This window comes from Lissotriton helveticus, chromosome 4_1 (assembly GCF_964261635.1).
Source record: "Lissotriton helveticus chromosome 4_1, aLisHel1.1, whole genome shotgun sequence".
Classification (NCBI taxonomy): domain Eukaryota; kingdom Metazoa; phylum Chordata; class Amphibia; order Caudata; family Salamandridae; genus Lissotriton; species Lissotriton helveticus.
In genome coordinates, this window is record NC_136063.1 from 1,847,175,879 (window position 1) to 1,847,195,365 (window position 19,487).

The window sequence follows — 19,487 nt, forward strand, 5'->3', positions numbered from 1 at the left end:
ATTAATCCAGAAGATGGATTTCTGGATAAATAACCACGTTTGTTTCTATGAATCTTCTACCATTAGAACCACTCTTTTTAAACACAATAATCGAAACAAAAAAATTGCATCCAGTTAAAAAGCAAAACCTTTAGGTGTTATTGTGTATCACGTTCATGGTGTAAAAATCCTGCCGCGCAATTGAATAAAAGGCCTTTGTAAAAAGCCCCATCGCTAAGAAAAGATTTCGGTGCCAAAGGATAAGAAACTGCCAAAGCCAACCAAGTATTATATGGACTTTTCGCATAAAAAGTAGAATGACACTAGTTTAGGAATAGTGTTAACGTAATTTGCATGATTTTTTCCGCCACTTGAAAGACATATTTCCTACTGAAATAGGCAGACGTTTAGAAGTGAAATGAGTGTGTACTTTTTGAAAAAAAAAAAAAAAGTGAAATGAGTGTGGGAAATGCACTGAACATGGTTGCAGCCACTGACAGGTTTAACACTTCCTTTGGGGGTCACCAGTTCCTACCTGAACTTCATACTTAAAGAATGCTGGAAATTTGACTGGCGGATTTTCTACAGAAGGCAGCGCAAACTTCAGTAATAAAAACCTGCAGGTCCTAATTCCTTTAATCAGAATCTGTGATTTGCAGCCATAGATGCATTTTGAGCACCTGCATATTTGAATGACTTTCACAAAAGGTTTGGGGAAACAGCCCTTAGATGATATTGTTGCTTCAAATGTTTCAGCTTCATTTGGGGTTTTTTAAATTAGCAGGAGTGAGTTAAAATGTTGTTCCTTCCTCTGGAAAACAAGTGTTATTATATTTATGATAACCATAGGTCATTAATGGACAGTGAGTATTGCAAGTAGATTACTGCTAAAAAGCATCACGTTTCAAATTGTTTATTAAGTGATCTATAATTACTTAGTGACTTCACCCAAACAAAAATTGCACACACAAATAAAATTGCAAATCTTGCGGATCTGAACTGAGTATGAGAAGCAGTTTTACAATCCTGTCTGTGCTGGAAAGAGGCTTGCTTGGTGAAGCACCCATGAGATGTAGCAGCAAATATTTTAGGGCCTAGTTCTTTAAGGCATTGCTGCCAACCCTAAAACTAGGATGTAAAAGAGGATTTCTTTGTGAGGGAAAATGCCACGTTCTGCTTTAAGCCCGTTTTTAGTGTTTCACCCTTACAAATGACATTTGCAAATCCTATAATTCCACTGCTATGATGGAATTTCACTATTCGCAAAATTCAGAATTAAGGAGCGGGTTTGTGGGCACTCTAGGGAAGTAGCTGAAAACCCACATAGCTATAATTTCCAAACCTTGAAATGAAAACAAATGTATGTTTGTCAAGAGACCGTAGTGTTTACCCTATGGAAATTCACAAAAATATTACGCATACGAATGCACATTTGTGCCACATTTATATGTGCAGAATTATTCAACTTTCGTACATTATGCATGCATCTATTTTATGAATGGAATTACTCCTAGGACACTATGATTCTTGTAGTCTCCTATGCTAGTTCCTCAAAGTGTTTAGCAATACCATATAAGTCGGACATTTTGTCCAAATGTAAGAAGTATTCCAACAGAACGAACTCCTAACTTTTTTCCATACCTTTTTTAAATCGGGCAGTGGTTGATTGACACATGGTGATACCAATTCTGAAAACTGACTGTCAACATGCCTATTCAGGTGCAGTAGTCCAAGCTACCCACTTGTTTTAAATAGTCATAAAATCATGACCCATGACTGTGGAAAAGGCACTGCACATTTCTAACACCCAAGTTCAACATTTGTTTGTAGCAGACTTTGGACTCTATACTGTGAGATGCAAACTATTGTGTCCACACACATTTCTCATGATAGAAATAGCAGATGTGATAAACTCTGTAGAAGCTTCTGATCATCTGACATTGTCCAAGTAGATTTTTTCACGGTTCTATAGAGTTTGTAACTCCATTATCACACATGCCACCAATCAATAAGATGTCTGCTGAACATATGACTATGAAAATATCCATTTGCTGAATGTTGCTCTGGACCCTCATTTCCAGAATGTTGGTTGCTCTCACCGAAAGTATATTAGATTGTCTGCACATCACTTCTTTGAATTCAAGATACTCTTCCCAATGAAGAAGAAGAGAAGTCCAGATAGTAAGACAAGTGGAATCCCTGCAGCAGCAAACATGAAGGACCAGCCATAGTACACAGTAAGGTGGGCATCATCCACGCAGCGCTCATTCCGTTCCAGGAGGATGTACTTCTGCAGATCAGCCGCAACCTCCTTCCATATCACAAACAGGATGACCAGGGCTGTAAACAGTCCCCCTGTAAACAAAGACACCACTTTGGAATTAGTGTTGGCATTAGGAAATGAGATATACATGGCTACAAATACAAAATAATGATCTTTCAAAAAGTAAGACAAACTTGATGGAGCTGGGTCAAGACTGATTTGCATATGGCTGGGTCCAAACTGGGGTGACTTGGTGAGCAAAAGAACGGTGGGTTAAACCCAGATCTCTGGACTGGGGGTGAGTGTTTGAAAAGTTTCTGCACTCTTTCGATCATCTTGTTGTGTTTAGGAAGTCACAGTTTAATCAAAAATAACAAGCTTTGGGCAAGTCTAAAAGTGTTACTATTTTATAAGAAGTGTTTCTTAACTGACTAGCAATTTTGTGTTTGGTTGTGTGGGTGGCAAAGTAGGTGAATGTGAAAATGGGTCAGTAATTAGAGGGATGAGTGGATGCATTGATAGATGAACTTATGTTTAACTAGAATGAGTGCTTAGATCATTAATGGGTGAGCATTTAATGAATAGATTGAGGAATGGGTGAGTGCAAGGATTAGTGGTTCATTTAGAATATGAATGGATGGATGGATGAGAGGTGAGTGCATAAATGGATACACGATGAGTGACTAGATTGATGGATGGATGCAGATAGGTAACACCAATCTTAAAGGGCGAGGCTTCAGACAGCAATAGTACGATGTATAAATAACAAGAATTATCAGTATTATGCCAGATCAAGCATTAAACCAGGGCCGAGCACCCTTGGGCCAGTAATCACCACAATACATAACAAGCATTAGAAATGCAATCGGGCTCGGATTTATTTGAGTTTGAGCTAATGGCATTGTAAATGCAAATGTATTGTTGCTATGTGTTATGGAGTGTGTTCATGTGGTGTGTACTGCCAGTGATCTCCTTGTGAGTGTGAGAATATTGCACCGTTACTGCCTGTGATGTCCTTCTTGTGAGTGTGAGAAGCTTGCACCTCTGCTGCCTGTGGTCTCCTTGTGAGTGTAAGAAAGTTGCACTGCTGCTGCCTGTGATGTCGTTCTTGTGAGTGGGAGAAGATTTCACCTCAGCTGCCTGTGGTCTCCTTGTGAGTGTAAGAAGCTTGCACAGCTGCTGCCTGTGATGTCCTACTCACTACTCTACTCTACTCACTACTCTACTCACTACTCTGCACTCACTACACACTACTCTACTCACTACTCTACTCACTACTCTACTCACTACTGTGCACTCACTACTCACTACTCTACTCACTACTCACTACTCTGCACTCACTATTCACTACTCTACTCACTACTCACTACTCACTACTCTACTCACTACTCCCTACTCTACTCACTACTCTACTCACTACTCACTACTCTACTCACTACTCACTACTCTACTCACTACTCACTACTCTACTCACTACTCTAGTCACTACTCTGCACTCACTACTCACTACTCTACTCACTACTCTACTCACTACTCTGCACTCACTACTCACTACTCTACTCACTACTCACTACTCTACTCACTACTCTACTCACTACTCACTACTCTACTCACTACTCTACTCACTACTCTACTCACTACTCTGCACTCACTACTCACTACTCTACTCACTACTCACTATTTTCCACTCACTACTCTACTCACTACTCACTACTCTACTCACTACTTTCTACTCACTACTCTACTCACTACTCACTACTCTACTCACTACTCACTACTCTACTCACTACTCACTTCTCTACTCACTACTCTGCACTCACTACTTTACTCACTACTCTACTCTACTCACCTCACTACTCTACTCACTACTCTACTCACTACTCACTACTCTACTCTGCACTTACTACTCACTACTCTATTCACTACTCACTACTCTATTCACTACTCACTACTCTACTCACTACTCACTACTCTACTCACTACTCACTACTATACTCACTACTCACTACTCTACTCACTACTCTGCTCACTACTCACTACTCTGCTCACTACTCACTACTCACTACTCACTACTCTACTCACTACTCACTACTCTACTCACTACTCTACTCACTACTCACTACTCACTACTCACTACTCTACTCACTACTCACTACTCTACTCACTACTCTACTCACTACTCTACTCACTACTCACTACTCTGCACTCACTACTCACTACTCTGCTCACTACTCACTACTCTACTCACTACTCTCAACTCACTACTCTACTCACTACTCACTACTCTACTCACTACTTTCTACTCACTACTCTACTCACTACTCACTACTCTACTCACTACTCACTACTCTGCACTCACTACTTTACTCACTACTCTACTCACCTCACTACTCTACTCACTACTCTACTCACTACTCACTACTCTGCACTCACTACTCACTACTCACCTCACTACTCTACTCACCTGAGAACTTGTTCCATACAGTGCCTAATCTCTCCCAAATTGCCTCAGAAACTCTCTGACGTAGGCTGCGGTGGTCTGCAGCCTGCCAACAAATGGAACATTGATGCCCCACAATGCTTATGTTAGAACATTCAGGTGCCCTCTATTTTGCTTTACTTCCTGTTGTGACCTTGCGGTGTACTTATCCTTAGGGAATAGTAGTGCAATAGATTTTAGGGTCCAGGCTGTGGATAGTTGTACAAAGTTACTTGCCTAGAGGAGGCTTGTAGTAAGTTATGTGTCTGGGTAGCAAAGTATCGGTTCCCCATGACTGCATATTTAAATATTGGAAGGTACTATTTAGGAAGTTAGCTGCTTTTCTGCAGAGTGAAGAAAGGGCAATATAGCTTAGGCATTTTTTGAGCGAATTAGATTTCTTGAAGGTAACAGTGCAGAGGCTCCTAAGTGTGTGCCAGCAATGACTGTGTGGCCACGTGGGTAACTGCCTAGAGTCTGCCCCACGAGCATTCAAGATAAACAGAAGAAATAGCATTCACACAGTTCTGCTTGGATTGACTAGGCTTGCTTGGTGATTGCACTGACTTGTACTTGGCTTACATCACTAAAGCAAAAGATAACAACAGAAACTACACAGATAGTTTCTGGCTACAGTTGGAAAGAGAAGTAATATCACCTTATAACCCTGCATCAGAATTTATTCTACCTTCCATATGATGTCCTGTTTACCACAGCTCAAATCTGCGAGATACGGGTAATCTGAAAAAACAGATATGAAGCAAAATGCGTGTTGTTTTTTAATGCCACCGCGTGTTACCTTTCTGCACCGTGTGTTGATGGATGTTTTCATTGCTGCATTGTCCTAACGTCCCCCCTCCCTAAACCCCGCACGATTGTCGTCACAACACTGTGCCTTTGTTAGCCTCGAGGCACAGCACAAGGCGCCTGGATTAGACCCCGATTGGCACACACGATGCCCTGCGTTGAATAGTGAGCATAAAGTTGTAAGTGGTGGTGAATTGTGCGCTGTGCGGTTCTCTGGTGTGAAAAACCCGCACCACCCGCGGACTCAAATGCACAGCATTGTCTACGGTGTGAGGTGAGACCTAGAGCTTCAAGCCGCTGCGAGAAGTCCTCGAGGCGCCAGTTAACAAGTGGTGCAGGTAACGCCTGTGATGTACATGGCCGTACGACACCTGGGCAGTCTGTGGCCATGCCGACGTTTTCACTTGGTTGTGATATAGCGTGCGGGCCATAATTGTGGCAGAGCAACGAGTCATATAGCAAAAGCAGAATGCGACACTTGATGGGTGGTCTTATAATTTGACCCTCTTGAGGCGCACCGACGATATAGCGCTTCATGTGGTTGTGATACCGTAGGCACTTGGTGGCTGAAGTTTTTGAGCCGCATTTAGTAATAGTTAAAATTCCAGTGTGCTGGTGGAGTCTGCGAGTAACGTAACCTGGACATGGGTTCATTTAAATAAGTAAACCACTGGAGCTACTAAAAGACGACGTGCTTAGCCCACTCACTCTTTAAACTAAAACAATTGTGATACTAAGTCTTTGAAGCAAAACGCATTGTTCCTGCAAAGACGACCCTTCCACCATCCTGTTGTTTCAAAGAACCCGCGAACAAGTGTCATGCATATTCTATGTCTCTTGCGCTTAGTAGTTTGTTCAGGTGACGACTAATTGCTGACAGTGTTTTTTTCGGTGCGTTGTCACCTCTAGCAGGTGTCTTCTCTCTATAGTGTGCACTGCGAGTATCTGCGCCCGTGAGGCCTGCAGTACGCACATGGATGCGCAAGGGGGCGCCTGACTCCGCTTCGTGGATGGCGAGGAGGGCTAGCCAAAAACACCCCACAAATCTAAGACTCCGTGAAGCCCTTGCAAAGTTTTTTTTATGATGACTTTTTCGTTATTGTATTACAGGGCTTTATATCACACTTCCACCGTATTTCTGCAGGTAGCATGTTGCTACGTTTAATTGTTTTAGTTTAAAGACTTTGGCAAGCAGGGTGAGTTGGCTTTGCTTGGGCTTATGAATGATATCGTCGTGGACTCTAATCAGCAGTACCCTATTTTCCTTAATATGGCACCGCTGTCTCGTGTCACATGCCTTTGCGCTCCGGGCGCGTCACGCTGATTTTAAGTGTCCCGAACACTTTTTCTATTTGTACCTAATTCGCGCCAACTGAGCCGCAAACAAGACTACCTACTTTGTGAGCTGAATTGCTACTTTCTCCGCGGGAGTGTGTTTAGGTTGGGCCCCGACCCCAGTGCACCCTTGGCTCTGGTGGGCGCAGGAGGGGGTGTTGTCCTACGATTTGGATAACCGCATCACCCCATCACCCTCCCCGGCATCTTTGTCGTTTTTAGGTTTATTTTTGCGAAGGGGACCGCATGTACATGTTTTTCTAACAACCCGTATCCCCTGGTGCTACGAACGCGTCTGCTGTTCCAAATTCTTTCCCCGGTTTGCTAGCTACGTCAAAGTTTGATTAAATGCGGGTGCCGAGAAGCCGCGCACTAAGGCTGCAGCACGCCTGGTAACACCCGCCAGCTGTGCATTTTGCTGCATTGAGCTTGTGGATACGTCACGGTGTGCACTTTTAATGCGCGCACACCATCTGGAATGCATTACACGGCCACCCTGACAGCTCCTAATTAAGATTAATGCACTGCCGAGCACGTAACCGCTGAGAAAATGCCCAAAATGGCGCCCGACAATTACATCTGCCCAATAGCATCACGACTACTAAAAATACATCACCGCGAGGACCAATCACCATTCAGATAATACAAAAAAAACACGCGCACTAAGGAATGTGTCTTTCCCGAGCCCTAAAGAAACTTTTTTTTTTTTTTTCTTTTACATTAGGATCTCGGAGCTCCGCCCGAGCCCTAAAAACGGACCACATTTATGCCTGTGCAAACATCATTCTACAGTTGAGCATGACATACAATATGTTGAGAATTACTGCAATATGCCACTGCAAGCATTTGACCGGAGTCTACACTATTGTATCCATAATGCACATTATAAGTTAAGTATTGCCATTGTTTAGTATTTTTATTTTTGCCCTTTTATTTAGTAAATCTTAAAACATATTCAGAGTTACATCATATCCCATTAATCTTGAATGCTTGTTGAGAAGTATGCTAAGAAATCTCGAGTGCCAGAGAAGATTTAACCATCACTAAGAAGTCTTGGCTGCAAGGCCTCATTTCCACCATTAACTTATAATCAAAGTGCGTGTGTGTGTGTGTGTGTGTGTGGGTGTGTGTGTGTGTGTGTGAAGAAGGAGCTAAGGGGAAGAAACTTTGCATCAATGTTTCAGTTCACAATAAAGTGTAAAACGCTGTAAAAACATATTATGGGAGCCAATAGATACCCAAGCAAGGGACGACCAAAACAATTCAAAAGAATAAAATAATAGTAATACAAGACATTACGCTCATCTCAAGCAAAGTTAGATGTTAGTGATATGAACAGCAAATATCCCTGAGGATGGAAATCGTGGTAACAGCCTCTGTAGACAGTAACAAGTTAATCCAATTGGAATCCATTGCTTGCAGTATACATGCACTGAAATCTTTGTGGCATGCACACACCACATGGATTCATTTTCCAGTTAACAATGACCGAATGGTCATCTTTATTTCTGTTCTATCATAGTGCTAATTTTTACAAAAACGTGTTATGCAGAATTACCTGGGACCCGTACCCCATAAATGAGTCTGACCTCTGCCCCTGGGAAGATGTCCAAACTTGAGTGCTGGAGAGTGCTAGGGTAGCACAGCACTACCACAAGCCATTACTCTGATTTCCTGTTATACTTTGGGTGGTAGTGAGAGAGCGCTAGGCAGAAATGAAAAATTGTAGGGGTGCATCATATGTACAAGTAGTCCGAACCCGCATATGTAAAGGGTTACTAATCATGTTCAAATGCAGGGTTGGGAACAGAAGTATTTGATGTTAGAACTACTTGCAGGACAAATGTTAAGGGTTTGAATTAGTAGGGATGCTGTTTAAATAGAACACCATTGTATGTTTGGGTCTGCTTCATTAAAATTTACATTTGCATTCTCTTATAAGTGATTAACTGCTCGAAGTAGAAAATGTATTTGCTTTAAAGTTGGAGGCCTAAAGAACGGAGAGATTATTCATGTAGAATGTGGGGGCTATGAAACGTGCAAAGGTCCAGTCCATGGAAATCGAGTAGGCCTGACTGGAAATGTTTTCTTCGCATTAAATGTTAGAATTATTTTGTAAAAGCGGCCTTTGGCTAAATTTAATCAACGCTAAAGAATGTGTGAGCCGATTCTCATGTATTTCCTTGCAGGTGCAACACCATGTAGACAGTAGAGTAGAAGGGCCCATTGTGTATGAGCGTTAGGATGCTAGACTCAGACATGGAGGAGTAGCTGAGGAATTTAAAGATACAACTTGAAGCGACGGAGAGTCTGGGACCCAAGGACGTTTTAACCGAAAAGGATGGAAGAGTGCCATGATGGAAAATTTTGGAAACCAACACCTTCGAGAGGGGCGTACCTGTAGGCGTGTCACCAGTATTGTGGGGTTTTTGTATTAGGGACAGCACCCGAGGGTGGAGGCAGAGCAGATGGGCTGAGGAGCTAGAGAGAGCGGTTGGATGGATAAGGAGCTTAGCTAGGGTTTGACAATTACACCAGTCTCGAGAGGAAATGAGTGAGCTTCTTTGGAAGTCACCACGGCTGACACCGTTGGCTAGGAATGGGCTATTGTTGAGTAGGGATGTCACTTAGGATAGGGTAGGGATAGATTAACTTGACTCTTCTTTCCAATGCATTCTAGAACACAGATTACAGCGATTTTTTTTAGCCTGATGGTTCTGGAACTGATTCTCGTATTATTCATAAGCCGCCTAAGACTTTTCCGTAGGATTATGTTTGTATTAGTGCCTGTCTATCTTTTGAACCTCGTGTTGAGGTGTTTGTATCTTCAGCTGTTTCCATTTCTGTAATAAATCTTCAAACTTGGTTCTTAGTCTGTGGTCCTTGTGGGAAAGCAAATGGGAATTGATGCAAGTATTAATTGAAAGGGAAATAGGTTGCCTAATTCACTCTATGACAGGTAAAAAGGTCCAGTCGACCTGTGACGGGATTTTGGAGAATGGTAAGAAGACTCTAGAAGAAAAATCCCGCCTTTCCAGTTGGTAGCAGAGTAGGATGGTTTATCTTCTGGAGTGAGGGTAATCTAGAAGAGGTTGAGATTTCCCCGAGGCCCATAGAGAACAAATGAAGAGTGTCCAGAGAATCAAGGACGGGGGATGGCGATCCATGGAAACTGACGGAGAGTGACGGTGCGGCCGAAAGCAGCAGGTCGGAAGAGAGTGAGTATGAAAAGGGTCATGCGTTGTTAGACTGCGGTTATGTCGTGTTGTTGTGTTGTGTTGTCTTGCGGAGTTGAATGCCTGTAGTGTGAAAGGAAGTTAGGTTGTGAGCGCGCGCAACCGGAGAAAATCTTAAGCTCAGAGGAGAGTTTAAGTGGTTTGGGTGTATCGAACACCCATAGTAATTGTCGACCATTGTTAAGGGGGTCAAGAGGTACCATTGACCGCCCACAAGACCGAGATAGGGGGAATGTGTGTGTGAGTGCGTGGGTAACGGACGCTGGTCGGAAGTTGCCACGAGTTTGTAACCTATCAGTTGAGGCGACTTGTCTAGCCGTTAGCGGACAGGCAGTTGCCAGCTCAGGTGACAATCACAGTCAGACTGTGGACGTACAGTCAAGGAAGTGGTTGCTTGATCGGAAGTGATCATTTCTAGAGTGTGAATGGGACGCATGCGTGACCGGGAGACGAGCGGAGAGAGGAGGGGAACTGCTGCGAAACGGAGGCGAGTGACGTCAGAAGGAGCCGCGCTGGGATAGGGCGGTTAGTGAGAAGCCGCGCTGAGATTGGTGGATTGTCGTCAGGAAGTAAACAAGCGCCGTAGAACAAGGACACGTTGTGGTTTTCATCATGAAATGTTTTAAAGTGTTGCGAAATTGTTTCAAAGGTGAAAAGAAGTTAGAACCTCGGGGCGGGGAAGAGGCTCCACCCGAGGATACCCCAGCCCATTATATGGCTACGAATGTTGGGTTGCATACCATATTGTGGCTTGAGAATTGGTGTAAGATGACTGACGGAAACGAAGAATTGACATTTCCTAAATATGGAACGTTTAGACTAGAAGTGTTGTATCAGTTGAAAGCGATTATGGCTGCGTTGCGACCTCTGCCCAGACCAACACAGTTTGAAGCGTTAAATGCATGGATCAGGGCGGCCCATGAAAAGAACAGAGATAGGAGACAGAAAAGAGTGAAACGATCAGTTAGGGCAGTTCAAGATGCGAGATGGGATGCCATGGCCAAGAGGTGGAGGGTACAGACCATTGAAGGGGATAGGTTGTACCCGTTGCTGGAAAATACAGGGGATGCGCAGAGGAAAAGCACGGAGGATGAGGACAGTGAGACAGACAACAGCCTGATAGAGAGACTGTTGTCAGAGAGACCCCCTCCATACAATCCTGAGTTGGAGGGAACGCCAACATCAGCAAAGAACCGGGAAGACTCTGTCGGGGATGGGGGGGTCCAAATGGTGAGTGGTATGAGCACCTCAGGGGACAAGTTTGGCCCAGCGGAGGGAGAAAAGGCACCTCCACCTTCCCCAGTGACGAGAGTAGTGGGAAGATTTACAGTACAAAAAGTTCGGGTAGAAGAGGGCGTCAACTCTCAGAAACTGCCAGATGCTCTTATGGTACCTGTTACCATAGGTCCCATAGTATCAGTGTACAATCCAGAACTGAAACAAGGCGAGAGTCCGCCACGAATGGGAAGTGAGAGATGTGCCAGCGAAGACAAGAGTAATGTGGTGGAAGGGTGGAGGCAGTTGCCAAGGCCTGTAGAAAGAAGCACTCCCTTGGCAGCATCGGCAGACTCCTCTGAAGAGCAGGGGGGTTGGAGGGGACCAATGGACCTGAGGGGACCAGGGCCGAGGTCGATGAGAGAATTAAGGCCAGATTTGAGAGATTGGGACACAATTGTGGACACTCAGAGCAACAGATCGATGAATGATTCTGGATCTGGAAATCAGGAGAGTAGGATGGTGTCTCACTGCGTGCCTAGCGAAAGCAGGCAGGACTGGGAACACAGAGGGGTGGGGAATTGGGGGGCGTCCCACCACACCTCTAGGGACAGTAGACAGGAGTGGGACCGAGGAGGTTGGGAAAACGGAAGGGTTCCCCCTAACACACCTGAAGAAAACAGACGAGAAAGTCAGGATGGTGGCGGGAGGGACTCTAACGGAACTTCTAGTCAAGGTACGTTGAAGGCTGCAATAAAGGCAGGAAGGGTAGATGTGCTGAGACTAAAATCAGAAGTGGAGGAAATAGTGGAAGGTACATTGCCACTAGAAAGGATCGAACTCTACGAACCAGACGAACTGTTGTTTGTGGCGAAGGATGTTACACGGAGAGCTAGGACAGCCCATGAGAAACTCTCTGAATTAGCGAAAAAGTATACCGTGGATTTGACAAAGACAAAAGCACTGCAGGGTGGCCATAGGTTGCAGTACTCGGACCAAGATCTAGAAGAAAAGAGGGTGATCGGATTAAAAACCCACATCAGAGAACTGATTGTGGGAATCCGAACATGGTCCCAGTTGGAGAAATGGGAGGAAAGGTGGTCAAACAAAAAGAGTGTTAGACGGAGTGTTACTGAGACATCCCCGGGAGGAGGGTTGATGCATACAGAGGCGTACCCCTTGCGGGAGGTGGCTCATGGAGGATATGTACATGTACCCTGGAGTAGGGGAGATCTGGCTGCCTTTACGAACACATTTCCAAAGTTGCGTGAGAGTCCAGTGGAATGGTACAAACAGGTAGAGAGGTTTGTTAAAATCTCAAAGGTGTTGTGGATTGATTTGAACACGCTGTTTGACATTGTGGTTCCAGGTGATTTGTGGATAGCATGTAAGGTCAGCGTTGAATGGCCCACGGCAGAGCCAGAGAGAGATGCTGCCACAAATGGGCCGTCACCCAGGGTGATGGCAAATTATGAACAGGCGATCACCTGGTTAAAGACTAAGGTACTGGGTAAAGATAGATCGGACTAGGCAGGAACCAAAGGAGACAGTACATGAATATTATGAGAGGCTATTGCAGATTTTCAAACAGTATAGTGGATTGGATGTGATGGATCCAAAAGACATGGGACAGTTTGTATCCAAGTTTGTTCTGGGACTGAGGCCTGATATCTGTCTCATGATACAGCAGCATTTAATTTGTTGGCAGAACAAGCCGCTGGATGAGATCTTGAGGTACGCGAGGTATTGCAGTGATGAGATAGACTCGAAGACAAGGAAGCTTAAGGATAAACTGATGTTAGTACAGATGCAAGCGGGAGGACAGGGTCAGTCAGGAAGTGGCACACTGGGGAGGAAAACAGGGGGACAGAAAAGGGACAACGAGGAAGGTCCGAGACCAAGGTTAGATATAGCGACCCTGAAAAAGACGACCAAGTGCCATCAATGTCATGAGGTCGGGCATTGGAGACGCGAGTGTCCCCATAACCCTGACAATCAGGTACAGGAGGAAGAGGAGGAGGAAGTCCAAGCCCCTCCGGTACGGAAGGTAACAGTAGCAAAATTCCAGACGACAAAAGGGGGGACGTCAGCCCCTAGGGCTCCGGTTCCCCAGCCGCCGAAGATTTCAGCAGGGAACAAAGTTTACAAGCAGATGCCTTTCATAGTCGAAGGGGACGAGTGCTACTACTTTGACCCAGTGACAGGGCGATACATGGATGGGGAGGAGGGCTGTACTCTTGGAGCAGTGCTGGAGGTAGATCAGAGAGGACCATTTGTCGAGGCAGATGTGGATGGACATCCTACCACGTTTTTGGTCGATACTGGTGCTTCTCGCTCTACTGTGCGATCTGCGGTAGTCCCCAACATGCCCCTTTCAGGACAGACCATACAAGTTGTAGGAGTCGCAAATAGAAGAATGACAAACCCCCTGACTGAGCCAGTCCCAGTGAAGATCGGGAGTTTCAGAGACAGACATCAGTTTGTGGTGTGTGATTCCAGTCCTGTGTGCCTGTTAGGAAGAGACCTTTTGTGTAAACTCAATTGCACCATCTATTGTACCCCCAAGGGCGTAGAATTACAGACAAACGATGACGATGCTGACTTTAAGGTTGCAAATACACATGTGTGCATTGAATTGTACCCTGCTTTAACTGTGAAGGAACTCCCTTGGGATTTGAGGGACTCTGTCTCACTGCAGGTGTAGGACTTTACAGGGGAAGAGATCAGACTGATCAAAGGAGTAGAGCCCGTCAGAATTCAAGTAAGACCGAATGCTGAATTCCCGAGAACACCCCAGTACAAGTTGACTCCGGAAACACTTGCAGGTATAAACCCCGTGATTGAGTACATGATTAGACAGGGTATTCTGAAGGAGGTTATGGGCAGTCCCTGTAACTCTCCAATCATGGGTTTGCAGAAGCCAAGTGGGAAGTTCAGGATAGTGCAGGATTTGCGAAAGGTGAACAACATAGTCGTTCCATGCTGTCCAGTGGTACCGAATCCATCAGTGATACTGTTTCAGATACCGTTCCAAGCTGAGTGGTTTTCTGTGATTGATTTGTGTCAGGCTTTCTTCTCAATCCCATTGCACGAGGAGAGCCAATTTCTTTTCGCGTTCAAAATAGAGAGCCGCGTCCTAACATGGTGTCGTATCCCTCAAGGGTATACAGAGAGTCCATCGATTTTTAATCAGTTGTTGAAAAGGAATCTTGAGAGTCTGGTACTGCCGCAGAACTCCGTTCTGGTGCAGTACATAGACGACCTCGTTGTTGCGTCAGACACCGAAGATGCCTGTAGGATTGACACCATTGCCTTGCTGAACCATTTGGCAGAAAATGGACACAAGGTATCCCCCAACAAGTTACAGTACTGCTTGCCTGAAGTGCAGTATTTGGGTCACAGAATAGAGAAGGGAAAGAGAAAAGTATCGCCTGACAGGATTGAGACGATCATGAGGATGACGGTGCCTTCGACCCAAAGAGAGGTTAGGATGCTCCTAGGCATGGTTGGCTATTGCCGACAGTGGATTGCTAACTTTTACCTGAAGGCGAAACCATTGCAGAAACTGACCCACAAGGACGTAAGTGATCCGGTATCATGGGACACAGATTGTATGATGGCTTTTCTCGAGCTGCGAGAGGACTTGTGTCGCGCTCCGGCTCTGGGAATGCCCGATTACACCAAATAATTTGCACTGTTCTGCTGTGAGAGAGAGGGGTGTGCATTGGCAGTACTAGTGCAGGATCATGGAGGAGTCCGTAGACCAGTTGCCTACTTCTCGGCTACTTTAGATCCAGTAGCCGCAGCGTTGCCCGGATGTCTCAAATCCGTTGCTGCAACGGGTGTCAGCATTGAAAGATGGGAAAGCATTGTAATGGGATACCCACTGACCGTGCACGTACCACACTATGTGGAATTGTTGATGACCAGGACCAAGACTCAGCACTTGACTAATAACAGGCTCACACGCTACGAGCAGGTTATACTTGCTGCGGAGAATGTGACTCTCAGGAGGTGCTCTGTCTTGAATCCTGCTACCTTGTTGCCATTACCAAATGATGTAGAAGATGATTGGGAAGACCATGATTGTCTCGATGTGACTGAACTATGCACCAAACCTAGACCGGATATTGTTGATGAGCCATTGGTGGACCCTGATGAAATTTACTTTGTGGATGGCTCATGTGTAAGAGACAATACTGGTCAGTTGAGAGCAGCGTTTGCTGTCTGTACTATTTCTGGAATAATAGAAGCGGCCTGCTTGGAAGGAGTACACTCCGCGCAGGTGGCTGAGATAATTGTGTTGACGCGTGCCTGTTTGGCAGCCAACGGGATTCGGATCACCATATTCACGGACAGTCAATATGGGTTTGGGGTGGTCCATGACTTCGGTCAATTGTGGTCTCAAAGGGGTTATATGACATCATTGGGCTCCCCAATCAGGAATGGAGAATTTATCAGGCTATTGTTGGAGGCTTTGCAAGGTCCAGCAGAGATAGCCGTGGTAAAATGCACAGCCCATACCAAAGGTACTGATTTCGTGTCAATGGGGAATCGTTATGCTGATGAAGTTGCACGCTACTGTGCTGAGCAGGGATATTCATTTACCGAACAAACGATCGAAGGGCCCAGGGAAAGAACCGAGTTAAGCATGATGCTTGAGGTGGCGGATACCTGTGAAGAGTTGAAGAGCATGCAGGACCGGGCGTCAGACTATGAGAAAAGGGTGTGGGAATTGGCAGGCTGTGTCAAGGGAGACTTGGACATGTGGGTTTCGGCTGATGGAAGAGCTGTGTTGCCGAATGAGCTGGTGAGTTCGATGGCACGACAGATACATGGTCGCGTGCATCTGGGGAGAGATGTGATGATGCGTGTGTTCAGGCAAACGTGGTACAATCCGAAATTTAGACAGGCTGCTGAAGCGGTATGTCAGAGGTGTGTAACATGTCAACAGATGAATATTGGGAAAAGAACACCAGTTACCTTGAGTCACATTGGAAGATCCGGTGGACCTTTCTATAGGATGCAATTGGATTTCATCGAGATGCCGAGGTGTAATCGTCTCAGGTATGTCTTGGTGATTGTGTGTGTGTTTTCTAGATGGGTTGAGGCATACCCAACTCGTAGGTGCGATACACTCACAGTAGCCAAACTGTTGTTGAGGGAATTGGTGCCACAATTTGGGGTTCCGACCTCTTTGGAATCGGACAGAGGGAAGCATTTCAACAGCGAAGTTGTGAAAATGCTCTGCTCTGCACTGAACATTGACCAGAGACTGCATTGTAGCTACCGCCCAGAGGCTTCTGGCATAGTGGAGCAAATAAATGGAACTCTTAAGGCCCGAATGGCAAAAGTATGCTCATCCACATCCTTGAAGTGGCCCGATGCATTGCCGTTGGTACTGATGAGCATGCGTAGTACACCAGACAGGAGGACAGGGCTCGCACCACACGAAGTATTGATGGGGAGGGCTATGAGGCTGCCATCTATTCCTACAACTGCCTTGCTGAATATCACAGATGATCTGATTCTTAATTACTGCAGGGGACTTTCTGATGTCATCCGTTCTGTCTCTCTTCAGGTGCAGGCTGCTTAAATTCCGGCTTCTAGCGACCTTTGTCAAGATTTGTGCACGGGTGACTGGGTCCTGGTGCGGAAGCACGTCCGAAAAAGCTGCCTGGATGTGCGTTGGAGAGGACCTTTCCAAGTTATTTTGGTAACAAACACTGCTGTGAAGTGTGGAGGATTGCCAAACTGGATTCATGCTTCTCATACCCGACGAGCATCAGCACCCCTGGAAGGGACGGCTCCTCTAGAAGGGAGAAATCCTGACGAGGAGGAAGATCCAGAAGAGGAGGCGAGTCAAGCTGTGGGGGTGCCGGTGGAAGTTGGGGATTCTCCTGATCGAGCTGAAGGTGACCACAACAACAGTGACACTGAGTCTGCTTCGGAAAGGGAAAGTGGCGACGAAGGTGATCTGAGCGCGGAAGAGGCTGACAGTGAGGAAGAACAGGGTGCACAAACGAGAAGCAGAAGGGCAAGAAGTGCAGAGGCTCATTGACCCGAGAGACGGAGGCGAATGAATGTGAGATTAGCTTCCGAAAGAGATCTTGTCCCTGTGTCCGAAGAATCAGACCCGGAAGAAGAAGAACAAGAGCAAGGGGGTCCAAGGAGGTCAAGGAGGGTGAGAATACCTTGTCGAAGATACGCCACTCCCGAGTGGACCTACCCTCTGACAAATGCCCAGTGGACTGAGATCAGGGTGGGTGAGGTCAGTGGCGGTGAACAGTACAATCCCAAATGTTAAGCTGGAAGTGATATTGTTGGTACCTGGACTAGAGATCGAAGGCGTACTGACACTTACCATTCCTAATCCCCCTTACCTAAGCAAGATACGTGATTTACTCCTGGATAGACTGATTTTTCCTACATTTGGTCCGGATATACCATCTTATGACTCAGTTGTGCTCCGCATGGAACTTTTGGACTATGTGTTACAGGCAATCGGAGCAAATGTGATCATAGATTATTAAAGACTTTGAAAAGACTTTGTAAATAGTGGTTGAAACTAACCTAGAGCCGAGTGGAAGAAGAGCAAATTTAGGGAATTTCCACAGAGGACGGAGAAGGGTTAGGGCTGTCTGAGGCTGATACAATTGAAGAACTGAGTGGGATTTCTGCTTCCAGGTGGTTCGGGACTCAAGTAACCAAGAAAGAGACTTTGGGGAATTCCGAGAACGAACTACTCTGTGCTGAGACCATGGCGGCTGGAGACCCGAATCGTAGAGCTAAGTGCATAGTAGGCACCCTTTTAGGAGGAGTGATACTCCTTATATTTGTAGTAGTTCTAGTTTCCTACTTTGCACCACACGAGCAGGTAGCGAAGGTTGAGGGGATCCCGACCCCTACTACCCCTAGCAAGAAGGAAGACAGAGCAAGAGCAGAAAAGGCTTTGCTGGCTGCAGAAAGTCGTAGGTTACATACAGAGCTGTCTAAAGGAAATTTTGGACAGAATGCGTATGCAAAGTTGTTATATGAGTACATTGATGCAATGGATGCGAAAGACTGTTATGTGTGCATGCAACTGCCAGCTTCAGTAGATGAGGGTATTAGATACCATCACCTTCCATTGACATATGAAATCTCATGTAGTCTGCTGCTTAGCATATTTTATGGGCGAAACCATTTTGAATATTTCTTTTCGAATTATGATGCTGTGTTACCAGAAGTTCCTGCTTATAAACACTTGAACAAGTGGGATTATTATAAGTCAGAGGACAGACTTGGATATTTCTTCATCCCCACACAAGAATTAGACACCCCGTATGCACACCGACACAATTTGACATGCTTGTTATCTGAGACAGAGAAGAAGTTCATTGAGCAAGTGGAAGATAGGTACACGAAGCAAAAACAGTTGCGAGATTCAGGGCAAGGCAAAGTAGATTGGACCGAAGAGCAGAAGCAGCACAGGTCAAGAGGGAGTTATGGTCCAATAGCATTAAACGCGGTACAGAAAGGGAAATTGTGCATCCATAGACCACAGACCTACTATGAAAACGTGTATGTGGGCCATACCACATATGAACACACTTTTACATTGGAGTATTACACGAAAGATTTCTTGAAGAGCGTGGTACAGGTGATCCCTACTGTATATTTTGTCTGTGGAAGGAGTGCGTATGTGAGACTGCCGGAAAAATGGTATGGGACATGCTACCTAGCGATTATTTTTCCCAAGATCTATCATACTGAGGACTTTGCTCTCTTGGAGGGAGGGCAGCAGAAGAGGGTAAAGCGAGGGGAAAGTGCTGGAGCAATTGTTGGAGATGTGTTTGGAGCAGCGATACCCATGTTGGGAGTCATTTTGAATGACATCAAAATACGGAGATTGGCCACCGTAGTGGATGAACTGTCAATGAATACAGCAAAGTCATTAGTGTTGGTCGAGGGTGAGATGTTGTCGATAAGGACAATGGTTTTACAGAACCGTCTTGCCCTAGACGTCATTCTAGCAAAAGAGGGAGGAGTCTGTAAACGTTTGAAGGTCCAAGAATGTTGTACTTATATTCCAGATAACTCTAAAGATCTGGAGAAATATATAAGCAACATTACTGCGATCCATTATGAAATTGAAGATTTGACCCAAGAGAATGCATTGGAGACGGTTGGC

At 45.4% G+C, this 19,487-nt stretch overlaps 1 protein-coding gene across 2 annotated transcripts in view; it reads right to left on the bottom strand.

The window, feature by feature from the left end:
• Positions 1-876: 876 nt before the first annotated feature.
• The window catches only part of LOC144829389 (transmembrane protein 182-like), a 290,025-nt gene continuing 271,414 nt past the window's right edge, over positions 877-19,487 (bottom strand). For both annotated transcript variants that reach the window (XM_078688501.1, XM_078688500.1), the window contains one exon: positions 877-2,334. In XM_078688501.1, the coding sequence (XP_078544627.1) occupies positions 2,105-2,334 (230 nt within the window). In that variant the 3' untranslated portion in view covers positions 877-2,104. The remainder of the gene's footprint in view (positions 2,335-19,487) is intronic.